The sequence below is a fragment of the Physeter macrocephalus genome, chromosome 11 (genome assembly GCF_002837175.3).
Source record: "Physeter macrocephalus isolate SW-GA chromosome 11, ASM283717v5, whole genome shotgun sequence".
In the NCBI taxonomy this organism is placed as follows: Eukaryota; Metazoa; Chordata; class Mammalia; order Artiodactyla; family Physeteridae; genus Physeter; species Physeter macrocephalus.
This window is the reverse complement of record NC_041224.1, coordinates 142,257,144-142,277,151: the sequence shown is the minus strand read 5'-3', so window position 1 is coordinate 142,277,151 and position 20,008 is coordinate 142,257,144. Positions and strand designations below refer to the sequence as shown.

The 20,008-nt window shown below is 38.5% G+C and overlaps 2 protein-coding genes across 5 annotated transcripts in view; one reads left to right on the top strand and one right to left on the bottom strand.

Moving 5' to 3' along the window:
* Positions 1-3,120, bottom strand: part of TRMT5 (tRNA methyltransferase 5) — a 13,592-nt gene extending 10,472 nt beyond the window's left edge. The window contains exons 1-2 of the mRNA XM_007108164.4: positions 3,062-3,120; positions 1,254-1,909 (exon numbers count right to left, since the gene is read on the bottom strand). Of these exons, the coding sequence (XP_007108226.2) occupies positions 1,254-1,909; positions 3,062-3,066 (661 nt within the window). The 5' untranslated portion in view covers positions 3,067-3,120. The remainder of the gene's footprint in view (positions 1-1,253; positions 1,910-3,061) is intronic.
* Positions 3,121-3,212: 92 nt separating this feature from the next.
* The window catches only part of SLC38A6 (solute carrier family 38 member 6), a 67,058-nt gene continuing 50,262 nt past the window's right edge, over positions 3,213-20,008 (top strand). Inside the window, exons 1-3 of one of the 4 annotated variants that reach the window (XM_007108159.4) lie at positions 3,213-3,413; positions 4,526-4,656; positions 6,566-6,639. In XM_007108159.4, the coding sequence (XP_007108221.1) occupies positions 3,309-3,413; positions 4,526-4,656; positions 6,566-6,639 (310 nt within the window). In that variant the 5' untranslated portion in view covers positions 3,213-3,308. Of the gene's footprint in view, positions 3,414-3,478; positions 3,693-4,337; positions 4,435-4,525; positions 4,657-6,565; positions 6,640-20,008 lie in introns of those variants that run through there. The other 3 variants (XM_007108161.4, XM_028495973.2, XM_007108160.4) reach the window with 3 other exon arrangements.

The following is a 20,008-nucleotide window of genomic DNA, read 5'->3' as shown; positions in this document are numbered from 1 at the left end:
CCACCAGTCCGTCCCATCAGGAAACTTGCACAAGCCTCTTAGATAGCCTCATCCACCAGACAGCAGAAGCAAGAAGAACCACAATCCTGCAGCCTGTGAAACAAAACCCACATTCACAGAAAGACAGACAAGATGAAAAGGCAGAGGGCTATGTACCAGATGAAGGCCTGGAAGACAGAAGGGTGGAATTCACTGCTGTGGAACAGAATAAAGAAAAAGAACGAAAAGAAATGAAGACAGCCTAAGAGACCTCTGGGACAACATTAAACGCAACAACATTTGCATTATAGTGGTCCCAGAAGGAGAAGAGAGAGAGAAAGGACCCGAAATGTTTCATTTTTAATCTATGAGTGCCCCTTTATGAAAGAGAGTTTATAAAATAAGAGTGCTAAAAGGAATGTTGAGTTAGGATAGGCAATGACTCATAGGAAAGCCTATACTTGACATTTGCACCTGGTCATAATTATAAGGATCTGCTTAAGTATTTATTATGTTATCACTATGCATTATCAGCTCCTTTCATCAATAAAAACAAAGGAAATGCATAATAGCATAGCTCTGAAATCCTACCCATGCAAAACACTGAGCACTACATTTTAAAGCTGAAAATAATTCTCAGAAGTTCTGACAATTACTCTACATGAAAAAAAATTAATCTGGAGAATGCATGGACATTAAATATTTATATAAGGACAAGTGCGATTTTGATTAGTCTTCTACTTCTTTCTTATCCCAAAGCATAAAAGACCCACGCTTCAACTTTGGGCTACAGAGGTAAGAGATACACAGCAGTGTTTCTAAAGGGCTAGGAGCACTAAAAAAGTATGGTGCCTGACATACAGAAGAGGCTCAGTTAACTGAATCAATGAAAGCATGACTAAACAGTGTCTTGCCCTTCAGACTATGAAACACTCATGAAACCTAGCATTCAACATAGTCCTGAAGGACTAATAAGTCCTGTATACCAAAATAATAAACTGCCAAAGAGTTCTACAAAAGCAAGTGATTCAAGTTTATGCTTACGTATTGTGTACACAAAAGCTTGACTTGATATTTAGAGATTGCTATGACTCTGGGAAGAGTATTCCAAAATGGCCCTCAAAAGAAAGAATATGTAGCTTAAGATCCAGTTTAAAATTAAATGATAAAATGTCCTGCTTCTGTAATTCGGCAGTAAAAAAAAATTTTTTTTAACAAAAATTAGAACTTGCTAATTGCTTTCTAATATGTGAATACTACTAAGACACACCTACCAATTAAATGCTTGTAAGGTAGTTGATGATCTCGAAGGTTCAGGTGGGCAATATGTCCAACTCTGCTAAACCCTGAAGTCACATCTTGACCTTCAGGAAGCACAGCTTTCAAGATTTCTTCTGACTTAAAGTTTTCATAAGTTAGTTCCAAGTTATATTTATATATCTGTGGATTGACATTCAGCTGCTTTAAAATACTGAGTTCTCCTTTCTCAAAGGAATCATCAGTAAACATTTTATAGGGATCCAACATAATTAGTCTACTTTCTTCATCTTCTGGATCTTCAATCACACGTTTTATGCCTGGGCGCTGCAGTGCTGCCCTTTTAAGGGATCGCATCAATTTATTGACTATTTCTTTCCTCACTTTAAGCACCGGGATGGTGATTGTCTTTTTAAAAGCTGTTCTATCAAGTTCTGTCATTCCTCGAACATCAGAGGGTGGTGAAAACAATTCAGAGTCTCTCTGATTTGTTTCTATTTCAGGCATGGTTGAGAATCTTTTTCTTTGATCCAACAAGAAAATACCAGGTGTGCTGCTAAGCTTCTGTATCAGTGATGCCCAAGCTAGTGGAATCAATGATTCTGATTCAGTTATTCTACAGCTTTCCACTTTGAGAAGTCTTCTTGAGAATCCAAATGGCCTCCATAAGATCCTTAAAAAAGTATTCATTAAAAGAAATACCATAAAGTTACAAACTAACTTAACATGTTCACACTAGGTCTTGAGAATTAAAATTTAAAATCACTACTGTTTTAAATAGCCTGCCAAATGCTGATAATTAAAACTTTTAGTGGTATGTGAGAAGTATACTATCTTTTCTAGGATAGGATGACTGGAAAATTTGAACCTTCAATCCACCTGCTGCCAGGACTAGGGCTTAGTGATCCATCACCCTCCCTATAGTCAATAAACCTCCCCACCCACAATTTTCTACAGAACATGTTTGGGATTAGAAGGCTGAAGTTTAAAGGATCATCTCTAAACGAAATGGTCACTATATTTATGATTTTACCAATGTCAATTTTTAAAAGGATATTCTTATGGATGCTTAATGAGTCAGATGTTGCACTAAATGCTTTATGCACATTGTCAATCTTGGGAGGTGTGTGGTATCACATTCTCATCTTGTATACGAGTAAACTAAAGCTCAGAAGTAGGTAAATTGACCTAAAGTCTCGTTGCTGGTAAGTGGCTGAGCGAGGATTAAAATCCAGCGCCTGCTCTCTTAATCTATTTCTATGTCGTCTTCGATGTTTCACTGCCACAAGTCCTGCCTATAGAGGTTTCAGTATTTTGAGGACGAGAACTTTGCTAAGTGTTATATGCACAGCCCAGTAGCAGTATCAGTTATTAATTTTGCCTTCGGGAATACCGAAGAAGTAATTGTCATAAGAAAGGGCCCTGTCCGGAAACCCTGTAAAGCAACTGTCAAAGTTCACCGTCAAGGTTCATACTGGGTCTAGAAGTTAACCAGATGTGTGATCTTGGGTAAATTACTTATTGTGAGTCTCGTCTTTCCGCATGTAAAATGTGGCTAAAGGCTCTATCGGAAAGCTTTTGAAAAGATAAAACACTCCTCACTCCCCCGTACTCAGACCTAGGCTCCGCACCAGATGGTGGGTGACCTCGTGACGTTTCCGCGCCCAGAGAGCGCGAGGCGGAGAGCAGCCCCGAGCGGACCGGTACCGCCACCGGACCCTCAGCCTCTTCGAACTATCAAGGGCACCGCGGCCGCCACCTCACCAACGTCACCATCCCATTTCTCTGCGTCGCCCAGCAGCTGGCTCCAAGACCGGACGCTCACCTCATGCTCTGGTGCAGCTCGGAAATGGGTCGCCGGCGGGTGGGCGGGCCTTCGATGACACCATCAATGTTCGCCGCCGAAGGGCGAGCGTCATCAGATCACGTCGATTCCTCCTTTCTACCCGGCCCTGGTGAGCTACGGGAACCCGGAAGGGCCGGGACCATAGCTCCGCCTCTGGCGCGACTACCCGACGGGAGGGATGGGGTAGTAGCTTGTAGATGGACTGGGTAGTCGGCCAGTGAGCAGCATGGAGGCGCCCTGGGGGATCGTGGACGCTGAGCCCGGCTGGTTTGTCTCTGCCAGGCAGCCCGAAGAGGCGGAGGCGGAAGAGTTGAGCCCGTTGCTTAGCAACGTAAGTTTGCTCCACACGCTTCCCGGCACGTCTCTGAGGTGCCTGCCAAATAAGACCCGGAAAAGAAAGGGGATGGCAAGGGGAGAGGGGAGAAGCTGAGGGCTTGGGGCCCAAAGGCAGCAGCCGAGATTCCGAGGAGATCTGGCGGAGTTCATGAATGTGATAGGAGCCTAAGGTGTCCTAGAAAGAGAAGCTGAAGTAAAGGTGCAGGCTCAGGTGGAAGAGGTGCAGCAGCGGGTGGAGGCTGGGGACCCCACAGAGGAGCAGCCCCGCGGCTATGTAACTCACTGCTGTTTGTTACTATCTTTGTCGGCTTCTCGTTTCCTCCACTAGTCTTGTGAGCTTTTTGCAAGAGTCACAAGATTTTTCTTTTCTCGGCTTAGTCATTGGGGACCTGTAAACATCTTAATACAAAGATCCTTAACCGTGAAGGAGCGGAGGTGGCCTGGTAATAAGTATGTAGCACTTCCCTGGCCCTAAAGCCTGTGCAGTGGGCACTTCGGCTCTTTAACTCAAGTCCCAGGGCAGTAACAGTTTCTAGGACTTTGTTCCCGAATGCTGTTTTAGGGAAGAGTGTTTTCTGGGGGGTATCCTCGCCAGAGCAATGTGAATTGCTTCTATTTATTATGTCGTCATTGCATGGCATTCCTGACCATCCTTCCAGTTGGGCAGACTTAATTCATTGAGTGTATAAATAGAGATTAGTTTTGCAGTTCTAGTAATTGGGGAGCAACAGTTGTCTACAGCAGCCCCAAGCTGACTCAGGGATTCAGTAATCACGTGAGCTTGAGGCCATCTGCCTGCTCTCTGTCCCCACCCCGTCTTACCCTATCTTCATCTTTTGCAGTCACAAGGTTGGTTAGTCATGGCTCTTCCTGAAGCCTACCGGGTCTCTGGGCAGGTGGCAATGATTTTCCCAGGAAACTAGGTTCCTGGAGCTGCACTAGTGAGTGGTGAGAAGGGAAGGAAAGGAAACCAGTGCTGGTTGAGCAGCTAGTATGTCACATGATGCCTGTGGTTTGTAAGAGACTTTCTCCATAACCTGTCAGTCATTCTTGAAGGAAATTTGAACTTCACCATTCAAATACTTTATTAAATTTGTGTGCTTACAGGAACTTCACAGACAGGGACCCCCAGGTGTTTCATTTGGTTTCTCAGTGTTTAATTTGATGAATGCCATCATGGGAAGTGGCATCCTTGGCTTAGCTTATGTTATGGCTCATACTGGTGTCCTTGGATTTAGGTGAGTTTTTTTCTTATTTTACTTTTTTTTTTTCATTTTTATAGTACACTGAGAAGCAAAGAGGTAGGCGGCAGAAGCTGGTATTATACAATTTCTAGTTATTTCTGGGGTTTTAGCATTTTCCTTTTACTCTTGTATTGTTGCTAGTCTGTAGGTTGGAGGGATGCTACATAATTTGTATTTTTCATCCAAAGTGTGGCTAATTTTAAAAAATGGAAACTTGATCCACACTTGTTTATAACCCTAAGAAGTGGCTTGTTTGTTGTGTCAAGTTGGCCAAAGTAAATCAAAGTTTATCAGCCATGCAGATTACTTACAAATAGCGATTTTGTGAGTGTAAATAAAGTACATGATTCTTTCATTTCTCTCCATCTCCTCTCTTTCTACTGTTAAGTAGTCTTGTTTCACTTTCTGAGGCTAGACATATATTCTGTGCTTATTCCTTCTCATCTTTTGAGACTCAGCTCATATGCCAGTTTGCCCAAGATAGAAGACATTCCTGTCTTTTCTGTGCTTTCATAGTACTTTGTATATTTATTCTTTTGTTATAATTTCCTCACTAAACCCTGAAATCCTTTAGGACTAGACCTTATCCTTAGCATCTAGCACCATGCTTAATAGAATGAATGAACAAGTTTTGTTTTTGCTTAGCGTCCATGGCTCACGGGACCAGCCGCTCCGCGGCATGTGGGATCCTCCCAGACCGGGGCACGAACCCGTGTCCCCTGCATCGGCAGGCGGACTCTCAACCACTGCGCCACCAGGGAAGCCCAACAAGTTTGTTTTGTCAGTAGAAGCAGACCCATTTTTCTAGGAAATTTAAAATACATAGTCTCAAAAAAAAATAAAAATAAAATACATAGTCTCATTTAGGTTCATTTTTGCTTTTATTTTGAAATTCTTGATTAGCAAACCAACTTGCTTTTATTATGGGATGTATTCATGGACTTCCATAGTTTTAAAACTTCAAAGCTATGTGTGACATCTTAGGCAAGACATAATCATGGGACTTATTTCTTAGTTCCCTTTGAAAAATCACATTTTATACTCCAACGTCTTACACGCAGATGTATACCACTGAATGGGTGCTTGCTGAATCATATCACAGTTTCCATTTGGTGATGCCAAGCTGTTATTTTGTGAGGTCTCTGACATTAGTTGACAAGTGTACTTTCACCTCTCAGTTTTGCTACTTATTAACAAGTATTAAGTGGACTACAAAGATAGAATTTCTTCAACTTCGGGAGCACTCCACTGGGCACAGCTCTCTAGAAGTTTGTCCTGCAGTACCTTCCTGAGAATAAGTAGGGGATTATGCATGCTGTTTCTTTTCATACTTTTGGCGAGAGGACCCCAATTATTACATTGCACATTTTTCAAATTGTGTCATTAGAAGTGTGTTAACTGTATTTTTTTGGTTTGGTTTGGTGAGTGTGTGTTTAATAGATGCTAGGAAATGCAGTGTTAATTCAAAATTATAGGGAGGTACACATCTTTGGAAGGGGAGGGATAGAGAAAAGAAAAAAGAAGACAATGAGATTTCACAACTGAAACTTCTCTCTAGACTTAACTATAGGAAAAAATAGTCATAAAAGGGATGTATTACAAGATAACTGAATGGCTAAACCAGCAATCAGCAGACAAGAGCGCTAAAGAAGGAAATTCTTTTGTCGTTTTAAATAAACTTTGGTTTTTTTCTGAGTTTTATTTTAAAAGCAGTACATATTCGTTTAAATAAAATTTGGTAAATATAGAAAGTATCTTCTTACTTTCTTTAATGACCATAATCCAGCTACTTAAAGACAGTCCCTGTGAACATTTGAATGTGAAAAAAAAATTGTTTTTTTAATGAGCTGCCATAAAAAAGAAGTCTGGGGGGGATTTGACCATGTGCTGTTTTATATTTTAGTTTCTTGCTGCTGATAGTCGCTCTCCTGGCTTCTTACTCAGTTCATCTCCTGCTTAGTTTGTGTATTCAGACAGGTGAGTAAAATGTTACGCTGATTCATTTGATGAAGTAGCCCATTGTGATTATATCTGTGTACATTGGATTGGCTGTCTCAAATCTCAAATTTCCAGCGGACATACATTATTATTAGGTAGGATGGTTGAAATGGAGAATTTCAAAAGGTCAGGATATGTAGACCCAATCCTACAGGGGAATATCCAAGGACAGAATGGGAGGAGGAAACCAGCATTCTTCCCTGCCTTTCTCCACAACATATCACAGTTTTCTGGGTTAGAGTAGATTAGGGGAAGCACCTGAAAGGTGTTTAAAGTATCCAGACCTTGTGTTATGGGGAAGCAGTAGACAGGTGTTCATGCTGGTCATCTTTCTCGTAGGGTGATCATCTCCTCGAGAACACCTTCGCAGATCGACTACTGCCTTCTCTGCCCCCCTCATATGTGTATGAGTTTTTTCCATTTGAAACTTTATTATGCAGTTCAGTCACGTATTGAATAAGTTCTTTTAAGTTGCAATAAATAAAAGTGTATGAATTATGGAACTGCTTTCATAAGGTTTTTCTTTTGGCATTAACAAATACTCTATGTCCATCAGTCCTGGTCTTTTTATCTGTCTAATCTCATCTTTTTTTAAAAAATATTTATTTATTTATTTGCCAGGTCTTAGTCGTGGCACGCGGGATCTTCAGTCTTTGTTGTGGCATGCGGGATCTTTTAGTTGCAGCATGTGGGAACTTTTAGTTGTGGCATGCAGGATTTTTAGCTGTGGCTTGTGGGATCTAGTTCCCTGAGCAGGTATCGAACCCAGGCCCCCTGCACTGGGAGTGCAGAGTCTTAGCTACTGGACCACCAGGGATGTCCCTAGTCTTGTCTATTTTTGGATTAGGTCAGTTTTGACTCCAGAATCATGAGTTTAATTCTTATGTGGGTGGGTTCACTTTGCCGTATATGATCTTTGTTTTCAGACTTTAAGAAACAGAATAGATACATAAAATAGATAAAAATAGGATTATTCTGGCTGAAACAGGTGAGGGAAGCTCACAGGTATTTCTTGAGTATTTTGTCTTCAGAACATAGTTCTAAATCCACAGGTCTAGTCTGTTTAATCTGTCTATGCATCAGACACACCTGCAGATCATTCTGTAAACAGAGGTTTCTAAGCCTCAGGGATTCTAATTCCAAGAATCTGAGGTGGGATTCAGGAATATATTTTTAAAAGTCCTCCAGGGGATTCTTATGCAAAACTGATTTAGCATCCATAGTTCATAGCTGTAACTTGTGCCAGTGCTTTTGGCCATCCAACCCACAAATATATTCCTCTGCTTTCAAGGGGCTTGGGTGAACGGCGGACAGATAAAAATACTAGGAAACAATGCAATGATATTAATCTCAAAGTAACAAATTGTTCATAACAACATCCCAAATTCAGGAATAAGATCATTAAATGAGTATATTTGTAAATCCTGCTGAAACTTGACTGGAATTTTAATGACATGTTTTGAAATTTTGCTTCTTTGTGTAAAAATATTATTTTTACTTAATTGTGATCATTTAACATCTTCATATGTTATTTTATCATGGATTCTACTAAAAGATTAATACATTAGTCAACTACATGGCAATTATGTCTTCATTAACTAAAGTGTTTTGCTTTATTAATTTAAATTATTTGGAAGTAATAGTCAATTTATGAAGATTTCCAAATAATTCTAATTTTTTTGCTTTCCTTCAGTTTATCTGTATTTAACTTTGAAATTCTGACACTCTCTGTTGTTCTTGTCTGTAACTTTGGGCATATAAGTGAAAAGGCCTGTTTCTCTTTCTTTTTTCTTTTTCTTTGATTTTTGTAGCTTATTTGGTCCATGAGCTAACTTCTTCATGGTTCTTCATATACACTGATGCACCTGCCTTCTGTTGATTGAATTTCCTTCAGTGATTATAAAATTCTCTGTGGAGGTAGGCTTTAACAAATTTTATATATATATATATATATATTCATTCTAGAGAATAATGTGTAGCTAAATTTTCTCCCCAGTTTATTGGACTGTCATAAAGGAGTATTATGCTCAGATTGAATTCATTGGTTGGAGAAAGGGCTATCATAAGTCTTTACAGATTAACTTCTTCATTTATTTGCCTGGAGTGCAAGATAATTTTTTATCTTTATGAAAGTAAAGGATTTCTTCACACAAAATTCTGCCGTTTTTGATTTTATGTAGGATTTGGGATCTATCTGGACTTTTCTTGGGAGCTGAGGCAGCATGTAAGGTACCTTAATCTCTCTATCCTTAGTTTTCCAACTCTAAAATGGTAGTGATAATATTTTTCTCTTGGGATTGTTGTGAGAATGAAATATAATAATGTATATAAAATGTCAGGTCCTTGGTAAATGCTAGCTTTTTTTATTATGAGTTCTCATTGGGCCAGAACCCATAAGGATTGCAAAGTCTTGTACATATTGCTGTCTCAGAAACAGTTGGCTTGTTGTGATTCTTTGGGGAAATTTTTGTGCTCTGGGAATAAATGAGGAGCTCCCCTCCTCTGGCCTCTACATCAGTGTCAGCAGAAGGGAATCAGAGTCTTAGAACTCAGCCTGCATCTGGTCAGGTCCCTACCTCCTAGTCCTTGATCCCCACCACTCACTGCATTGTCGTCATTATTTGCCTTGAGATCATTTGCATTAATGACATTATACCACTTATCTCAATGTATGTCAGTCACTTCAAGAATCCTATGTTATCCTTCATTTCCCAGACTCACTCCATATGGTTCTGTCATCCATTTTCTTTTCTTTTAAATTTTATTGAAGTATAGTTGATTTACAATGTTGTGTTAACTTCTGCTGTACAGCTAAGTGATTCAGTTATCCATCTATATATTCTTTTCCATTATGGTTTATCACAGGGTATTGACTCTAGTTCCCTATGCTATGCAGTAGGACCTTGTTGTTTGTCATCTATTTTCTGACTTCGTCTCCCCCTTCTCCCCAACTCCTGAAACCTTTCCAGTGTGCCCTCTAGAATTCATGGTCAGTCATCGGTAAAACCCTGTGTCCTCAACTCTTTTCTGAACATTTCCTTAACTTTCTTACTCTAAGAGAACCTAAGACTTCTCTGAGGACACTGCTTTCCCTGTAGTCCTCTCAAGTGGCCCCTCTTTTCTCTTCCATGTCCTTCATACTTGTCTAAAGATGAGATAGGTGTCCTAGTCACACCTCATTTCCACTTTTCAACCACCTCCCTCTCCCTAAACCCCCAGCTTTGAATCTCATAACTCTGTGCTACCTACTTCCCCCTTTATGGTTAACATCTATAGACTCCTCAGCCACTTTCTGTCATTTTATGAATATATTAGCTTCTGCTTTCCTTTCAGTTTCTTCAGTTTTACCCCTGTCGTAATTCTGGATGATTTCAATATCCATGTAGATAATTCTTCTAATACTTTCATTTCCTTAACCTCTTCTCTTCTAATGATCATACTCCTGGCCTGCCTCAGCTACTTATTACCATGGTCATACCATTGATCTTGTCATTACCAAAATTGCATCCCTTCCAAAAATCTCATTTTCAAGAATCTAACCCTCCAAAAACCACCATCTTTTAAATTTTTTTTTAACTAATTCCCTCAAGTACTCCAACTCTGGCAATTCTTCACCTCCGCCAGGACTTGAGTTCATTGATCTACCACCTTCGTACTCTCCTTCACTCTTGTCCATATTTCCCCTCTTTATCTAGTTGAAGTTTCCTGGTATATTATTAGAATCACTCCCTTGCTACTCCCGTTCATCATGCTACTCCCCTGGCAAAACTCCAACCATGATTAAATGTAACTCTGCCTACTTCACACAGGCACCTGTGCAGTTGAATATTCCTGAAGAAGACACAACCATGCAGATTAATATCGCTATAATTCAATGTCTAGTGGATCTGTGATGCTATCACCTAACCTTTATTAACTTCTTTAGTTCATTCACTTGCTTACTCTGCTATCTAGGAGATGACTTTTTCTTCTTTCTCTCAAACCTTCAACAAATTCCCCTTGATTTCATTCTTAGTTGATATTCTCACTTTCTATTTCACTGAGAAAATAGAAGCAATCATAAAAGAATTTTATAAGCTCTTGCAACCACTTCTACCTACCCATGTTCATCTGTGCTATATATTCTGTTACTTTGGATGAACTCTTTGTGTTCCTATCTGAGGCCAATCCCTCCACTTTTGCTATGACCCCATCTGCTCTCACCTACGTTACTCCAGCCTCTTTCTTCCCTCTCTTCTTTTTCATCATCTTTGTTCCTTTCTGTTTTCTTCTTATTAGTTTACAAATATCCTATAATTTCTTCCATTTAAAAAATGACTCCACATTCGTTCAGTATGCCCTATGCCTTCATGGTGAAACTCCTCAAAATAGTTGTCTATATCAGAAATTTCCCCTTCCTCCTATTCTCTCTTGAACACTCTTCATTCAGGCTTTCCCCATTATTCCACAGAAATTATTGTACCAGCAACTAACACATTGCTAAATCCAGTGATCAGTTCTGTCTTCATCTTAGTTGACTAGTCAGCAGCATTTGACACAGTTGATCACACCTTCCTCTGTAAAACACTATTCATACTCTCCTGGTTTTCTTCCTGTTTCATAGAATACTCCTTCTCTTTTCTTCTGCTGAATCCTTTTCATCTCCCCATCTTCTAAACATTGGAATACCCTGGCAGTATTCCTCCGATCTCTTTTCTTTTACACTTTTGGGCTCATTACAGCCCTAAAATTTATACCCCTAGCCTGCATCTCTTCCCCTGAATTTCAGTCTCATATCCAAATTCCTCCATGATACTTCCACTTGGATATCTAATATATTAATCTCAAATTTACCAAACTCTCCATTTTTGCACTGCCAATCTACATCTTACAGTCTTTTCTCATCTAATTAAACAATAAGTCTTCCTTCTAGTTTCTCAGACCAAAGATCTTAGAGTTATTTTGGACTCTTTTTCTCTTACTCCAAACGCAAGTTCCAAATGTGAGAAAGTATCTGTTCTGTAATTTTGAAAGTAACATGTTAGCAAAACAATTGTGAAGACCATGGTGAAAAGGTATAGAGTCTACCCCTCGATCCAACATTTGTACTACTTGGTGTTTACCTAAATGAATTGAATTTATGTCTACACAAAAACCTGCACATGGATATTTATAGCAGCTTTATTCGTAATTGCCAGAACTTAGAAGCAAATAAGGTGCTCTTCAGTGGATGAATGGATAAATTGTGGTCCATCCAGATAATAGAATATAATTCAGCACTAAAGAGAAATGAGCTATCAAGCTCTGAAAAGACATGGAGGAACCTTATAAATGCATATTGCTAAGTGAAAGAAGCCAATCTAAAAACGCTACATTCTGTATGATTCCAACTATGTGACATTCTGGGAAAGACAAATCTATGGAGACAGTGAGAAATCAGTAGTTGCCAGAGTTTAGGGAGGAAGGAGGAATGAAGAGGTGGAGCACAGACGATTTCTAGGGCAGTGAAACTATTCAGTATGATACTATACTGGTCAAAACCCATAGAGTGTGCAACACCAAGGCTGAACTCTAAACATGGACTTATGGCAATAACGATGCGTCAGCGTAGATTCAATGATGTGACAGACGTACCACTCTGGTGGGGGATGTTGATGGGGGCGAGACTATGCATGTGTGGGTTTAGAGGGAATGTGGGAACTGTCTGTACTTTCTGCTCAATTTTGCTGTGAACCTAAAACTGCTCTAAAAATGAAGTCTGTTAAAAAAAAAAAAAGGAAAGAAACAAACTCAGAGGAAAAGAGGAAACAGATAATGCAGAGACCAGATGAAAACATTAAAAAAATACTATATTTAATAGCTTCAGAGAACTAAAAGAAGATATTGCATTGTTGAACCAAGAACAAGAAATTATTATGAGGGAATAGTCAGAGAATACAAGAGTCCTAGATGTAAAAAAGGAAATTTAAAATTAATTTAGTAGCTGGGCTGAAAGAGTTAAGGACATTTCCTCGGGGGGAAAAGTCAAGGAGCTTAAAAATGGGAGAGAAAATATAAGAGAATGAGAGGATCAGTCCAGGAGGTCCAACATGCAAATAATAGGAATTCCACAAAAAGAGAACAGAAAAAATTAGATGGTAGAAAATTATCAACAAAATAATACAAGCAAAGTTTTTGTAACTGAAAGAAATTAGTTTCCAGATTGAAAGATTTTTTCCTGGTAAGCAATATAATGAGTGTAAAAGAAGTCATATCAAGTGCATCCTTGAAAAATGGTATAGATGATCTTATTTGCAAAGCAGAAATAGAGGCACAGACGTAGATAACAAATGTATGGATACCAAGGGGGGGGAGGAATTGGAAGATTGGGATTGACACAGATACACTATTGATACTATGTATAAAGTAGACAACTAATGAGAACATACTGTATAGCACAGGGAACTCTACTTAATGCACTGTGGTGACCTAAATGGGAAGGAAATCCAAAAAAGAGGGGATATATGTATATGTATAGCTGATTCATTTTGCTGTACAGTAGAAACTAACACAACATTGTAAAGCAACTATACTCCAATAAAAATTAATTTTTTAAAAAGGGCATAATTGTGAAAAATCAGAAATACAGTTATAAAGAAGCTATCCTAAAAGCTTCAGAGAGGAGAAACATACAAACCAAGATTCTTATACAAAGAATCAAAAACTATAATGGCAAAAGACAGGAAGTACTACAAATAAGACTATAAAGCAATACCTTCAGAATTTTTGGGGGAAATGATTTCAGTATAGAATTCTATACCCAGCCAAACTATCATTTAAGTGTGCAGGAAGAATAATGACATTTTCATACATGTAAGGACTCAAAAAATTATCTCCCATGCACTCTTACTTAATGAGCAATTCAGGATGCCATTTACCAAAGTTAAAGAGTACCCAAAAAATAGGGAATCTAGCACAGGGGAGAAGTAGAGGGAATTCCCAGGACAACAACCAAGTAGCAGATCTAAGAGCCACCTCCAGATTAGAGTAGTTCTTATCACAAAGGCACAGTCAGCTCGCCAGGCCATGCTTGCCTTCAGGATGTGTTCATGCTTGTGTTCAGGATGGAAACTCTTTTCTTTCTCTTCTTCTTGAAGGGAGTGCCTTTCTCATTTGTCTGTCTAGCTCTAATTTGCACTAACAGTACCTGGGTAGGTTAGTAGTCGAGCCTGGGCTGTTACAAAAGTCTAAGAATCCAATAGTGGGAGATTGAAACAAGGTATTAACAGGAGAATAAAAGAAAAAAACAGGTTAAGGAACGTGGGAAGTTAGACTGAATGTGGAGAAGGGGATGTCTGAGGATATCTCCCAGATTTCTAGTGTAGGCCACTGGATTAATGATAGTGTCATTAATGGACATAAGAACACAGCAGATGTTAGTTCAAAATAAAAATGAGTTCAGTTTTGGATATGTGGACTTTGAAGTAAAACTAGATGGACAGGTCTTAGAACTGAAGCCCAGGATAGAGTTCATTCATTCATTCTGTACTCATTATCTATTAGGATTACAGAGGTAAATAAGACTCACTTCCTTCCTTAAAAAAACTCATAATGTAGAAGGGGAGACAAACACATAAGCAAATAATTCATAATGTAGTGTGGTAATTTAAGTATGTGCAAGGTATAGTGATAGCTCAGAGGAGGGAATGTTTTGCCTTGTCTGGGTGCAGGTGGGGAGTGTGAGGTTCAGTAAATATTCCTGGAGGAATGAGCTAAAAAGCAATTTGACTAGCAGACAAGGCAAGAGAGAATATTCCAGCATATACAAAGGTACATACTGAACATTTTACTCAGGTACCAAAAATAGTTTACTATTATTTATGCATAAGGTACAAAGAAGAAAGTGAAACAGAGGAGATAGACAAGTGTCAGATCCTAAGGAACTTGGAGTTTTTGCTGAGGCAGTGAGAAGCCACTGAAGTGGTGTAAAAAGGGTCAAGGTGGATACTGAGATTCACCAATTGTTGCTTCCAAAGAGAATTCTGGTCCCTCCTAGAGCCCACTGAGAGAGAGAACATAGTCCCCTATCTTCTTCTTCCTAAAGTAAGGTGATAATTCTTTTATGAGGATTTTAATTGTTAGCAATGATGAGGAAATAAATAAGGAGTAAAATGGCCCCTTGTTCTCTCCATTTTTTTTTTTTACTGAAACCCTTCAGAGCAGTGATTTGAAATACTATCGATCACAGCACCCTCCTCTTATTAAAAAAAAAATTCTAAATGCTCATTTTACTATCTAAAATGAAATTCCTATAGCTTTTATAACCTACCTGTGGTGGGCTAAATAACGGCCGCCTAAAACATATCCAAATTCTAATCCCTGTGAATGTTATCATTTATGGCAAAAAAGGACTTCGCAAGGGAGATTATTCTGGTGGACTCAGTGCAGTCACATGTATCACAGAGGGAGAGCACAGACACAAGGGGAGAAGGTAATATGACCACAAAGGCAGAGATAGGAGTGATTTGGCCACAAATCAAGTCATGCCAGCTGTCACCGGAAGCTGGAAGAGGCAAGGAACAGATTTTCTCTAGCGCCTCTAGAGGGATTGTGGCCTTGCTAATACCTTGATACTGACTCAGTGAGACTGATTTTGGCCTTCTGACCTCCAGAACTGTGAGAAAATAAATTTCTGTTTGTTTTTTTAAAATAAATTTATTTATTTATTTATTTATTTTTGGCTGCGTCGGGTCTTCGTTGCTGTGCAAGGGGTTTCTCTAGTTGCAGCAAGTGGGGGCTACTCTTCGTTGCGTTGCACGGGCTTCTCATTGCGATGGCTTCTCTTGTTGCAGAGCATGGGCTCTAGACATGTGGTCTTCAGTAGTTGTAGCACGAGGGCTCAGTAGTTGTGGCTCACGGGCTCTAGAGCGCAGGCTCAGTATTTGTGGTGCACGGGCTTAGTTGCTCCACAGCATGTGGGATCTTCCTGCACCAGGGCTCGAACCCGTGTCCCCTGCATTAGCAGGCAGATTCTTAACCACTGTGCCACCAGGGAGGTCCCTGAATTGCTGTTGTTTTAAGTCACCAAATTTGTCATACTTTGTTACAGCAGCCTTAGGAAACTAATACAGTATTTATACATAATATAATGCCATGTAGCAAAGTAAAGGAGAAACAAAAACAAAATAAATGCTGTTGGTGATGTGATTTTCCTAAATGGTGAACAGTTTTTGGCAAATTTCCAAACAAAACCAAACATCCATTTACATGGTAATTGTATTCCTGGAAAATTTAGTGTATATTGAAAGCATTAACCATTGTTTTCTCAGCATCTACCAAACTGTGCTTGACATACAGAGGATACTTAATAAAATCTGGATATGTGGGTGATGAATGGCTTAGAGCTACAGAGGGACTGTTTTAAAAGTTCCAAAATTAACACACAAGGCAAAAATTACATATAGTCAAAAGTACCTTTGAAAATTTCTTGTATGGTCTATAAAATAGAGTGTACAACATTTACATGACATGTTGGACACCAATACACCATTTCTCAATAAAGTTGAGAGCCTTTTATTTTTCCCCAGCTTTGGTGTGGGCGCTGTGTGAAGGATATGGATTGCTAAGGTCACAGGGAATCCCCTTCAGCACTGTGAGATGCTGTCACTGTGAGAGCGAATGAGATTGAAACTGATTGAAAGACAGTAGATTCCTATTTCCTATTCCTATTTCCCATCTCAATTTGTTTATTGTTTGGAGTGATAGTCAGCTGTCCAAACTATTTATAATTTCATATCTTTTTCTTGTAATTAGTGAGCATAGTTCAATATTCTCACAATTAAGTGGGCTGTTTATGTGACTCCATCTTCATTGAATGGTGTTCTTGTCTCATCCTTTCTGCTAGTAAGTAGTTCTCATCTTGCCTTGATTCTTCTCCCCCAGGGGCATTTGGCAGTGTCTAAAGACATTTCTGGTTGTCACGGCTGAGAATTGTAGGGCAGGGTGAGGTGCCACTAGCGTCTAGTGAGTAGAGGCCAGGGATGCTTCTAAACATCCTACAGTGCACGGGACAGCCCCCCACTGCAAACAGTTATCCAGGCCAAAAATGTCAGTAGTGGCAGGATGAGAAACCCTAGGCTAGATTGTGTGCGTACTCTGCTCTTGTAGAGATTATCCCTTCGTATCGTTTGCCTTGATGGCAGAATGTTTCCTGTAGCAGAACTGAACTTTTTGTTTTTGGGCTGCAGGGAAGGATGGGTGTGAGTCTCTGCAGGGTTAAACATATTTTTAAATTAACCTCCTCTTTTAATTTTATCAAGGTAATAACAGTCACACACACGTGTATGTACATGCGTATGTGTGTGTGCACTTGCGCAGGAGGACTTGAAGCACTTCCCCGCTCATTCTTCCCCACATCTACTTCCATTTCACAGGGTTAGCAACATTTAGAGTTTTCGTTTTGAATTCTTTCGGGAAGTTACCTTCCTAAGTCTAAATAATATTCTTCTACTGTTATTTATTGATTTAAATTTTATCTGTTGACACCTCATTATGAAAGGTGAAGATTTAGCTCAGGTGCACTAATTCTGCCCCTTCTAATTTTCATTAGTTTGTATTCAGTAATTCTTTCACTGATTATTTGTAACTGTAAACAATACATTTATTTATTAAAATTTATCTATTTATTTATTTATTTTTGGCTGTGTTGGGTCTTCGTTGCTGCGTGCGGGCTTTCTCTAGTTGCGGCGAGTGGGGGCTACACTTCGTTGCGGTGCGTGGGGTTCTCATTGTGGTGGCTTCTCTTGTTGCAGAGCACGGGCTCTAGGCACGCGGGCCTCAGTAGTTGTGGCTCGTGGGCTCTAGAGCGCAGGCTCAGTATAAACAGTATATTTAAAGTTTTATTTTTGTTTCATGGACTTTAGATGGTGTGTCTTGACTCTGCTATGTTGTATGTATTAGTGCTCCTATCCTTGCTTTCCCCTGTTCTCTTTCTATTTCCCATAGTCCTTCTGCTGTACCCTTATATCGTCAAGGTTGACAATATTTACTTTGTTTTGTAATCATATGTAAGTCATTCGTTTTTTATGTATAAGTTGAGTGTAAAGTTGAAAACCAGTGAATAGCATTTATAGGATATGAATGACTGTAAATCTTGTTCACTGCAGAACCACGCAGTATGTTGGGATCCTAGAACTTTTTCTCTGCCTGCAGTGTCTCACCTCTGTGAAATTGAAAGAATTTCAATGTTCCTTCTTAGAATTAGAATGTTCCTTCTACTCTAGCATTCTATTTTCTTTTACTACATCAGGTGCTCTAACATCATGCCACATTTAGTTGGTAAACTGACATTTACATACATATTAAGAAAGACCAGAAGTGGTGATACAGTTGCATAGTAGACGTTCAATAAATGAATGGCTTGCATGACACTCTTGTGGAGAAAAAAGACAAGAGGAAAATGAAGGAAAACATGAGAAAGAAAAGAATTTCAAAATAAGGGTGCATTCCAAATGGCCTGCTTTCTGAGAGTTGAACTGTATTTGAATAACTCATGTCCCTCAATCCAGTTCCAAAGATAATATTGCTGCTGCTGAAACTTGGGCTTTGTACTGTAACCAGAGTTTATTAATTGTCCTATTTCATTGAGGAAAAAATGCAAAGCAGACGGAACACTGGAGTAACTAGCTGGAAATATTCCACTACTTCATGGGAAGCAGCTTTCCAAACGATTCCTGTGGAGGCCAAACTCTTGGTCTAGCCTAAATAGCACTAAAGTGTGCCTTGATGGTACATTAAGGAAGAAATTTTTCCCCAATTTACTTGATTAAGATTTACAGCCTTTCCATCCCCTCAAAACCATAGCATTGATTTCTTCAATATCAAAAAATAATTTCCTAAAATAGATTGCTAATGACTGCTTTCAGTTATTTATTTAAGTATTGTGCCAAGTAGCTTGTATGAATTCCTGTAAAAGGCCAAATTAAATTCATAATTTTCATAATTAATGTTATTCCTCTTCTGTAAGAATTTGCTATTAATGTGACTGGTCATCACCACATCTCATTTTGATATCTCTCAAAACATCTTTTACATTATAAATAAGATATTAAAACATTGACCATATGAAAGTGTTTGTCTTTATAGATCATATTCAATCAAATCCTATGTTTTTCACTTAATATTGACATTTTTCATGTTATTATAAACATAGTTTTTAATGGCTACATATTATTCTACTAGATATTCCTACCATAATTTACGTAACCACTTTACCATTATTGAGCATTTAGGTAGTCTTTTTTTTCAATGTAAATAATGCACAATGAGTATCTTTGCATGTAATGATTACTCTGATGTTAGTCTTATTTCCTAAGATGCAAGCTCCCAGGGGTCAAATATTATAAATATTTTCAAAGTTCGTTGGTCAAATTACATTCCAAAGTCAGTTCCAATTTACCAGCATCTTAATTGTCCAAATGGTAGAACAGAATTTTCAAAGTATTTCACTAGTGTTTTTTTGGTTTATATGTCAAGATGATTCAGAAAACCATTAAAAAGTGAATATGTGGAGATAAAGCTTTTGACTGACTGTGTACATATTTTATCTTAGCAAAGTCTCGAAGTTAAGCCAGAAGCCATTGTTCATACTAATGATGTCTCAGACATGGAAAAGTACTTCTAATTTTTGCAACATAAAAGAAGTAAGATGACAGTGACAGAACTGAATGACTAGCCAGACCTGCTGACTTGAAAGGCAGAGTTAGGATTTGAACATAGTAGTAAGTCTCCATTTAAAAGTCTAGACTTTGTTCACTCTGAATTTGGGACTCTGCTGTACTTAAAGATATTTTTATAAAACTAGAAAATAATAGACAGCAAATGTGAGATTGCTAAAATGTATGCCACTATTGTCAGAAGTTGCAATTACAACTATCTTCATTAAGCTGTTAGTTTGATTATATTTTCTGGAATAATAAATGTTATATTCTAATTTAAAAATTAAGAATAAATGTTTAATTTATTTAAATTTAGATAATTGAAATACCAATTCTTTTTGGAATATTTCAATATTATTTTTCCTTATTGGAAAGTTATTTGCTTTTTATGTTTACTAATATACAATCTATACTTGTTTTCTGCTATTTAAAAATAAAACAAATCCTAGTCAAACTTTTTAAAGAGTATTATCTTGATAACTTGCTCCCTGACTAAGAATCTAATGCAAAATAGATCATTTAATTTTTTTTTAATTTTAAAAAATTTATTTATTTATTTATTTTGGCTGTGCTGGGTTTTAGTTGCAGCACACGGGATCTTCGTTGCGGCATGTGGGATCTTTTAGTTGCAGCATGTGGGATCTTAGTTGCGGCATGCATGTGGGATCTAGTTC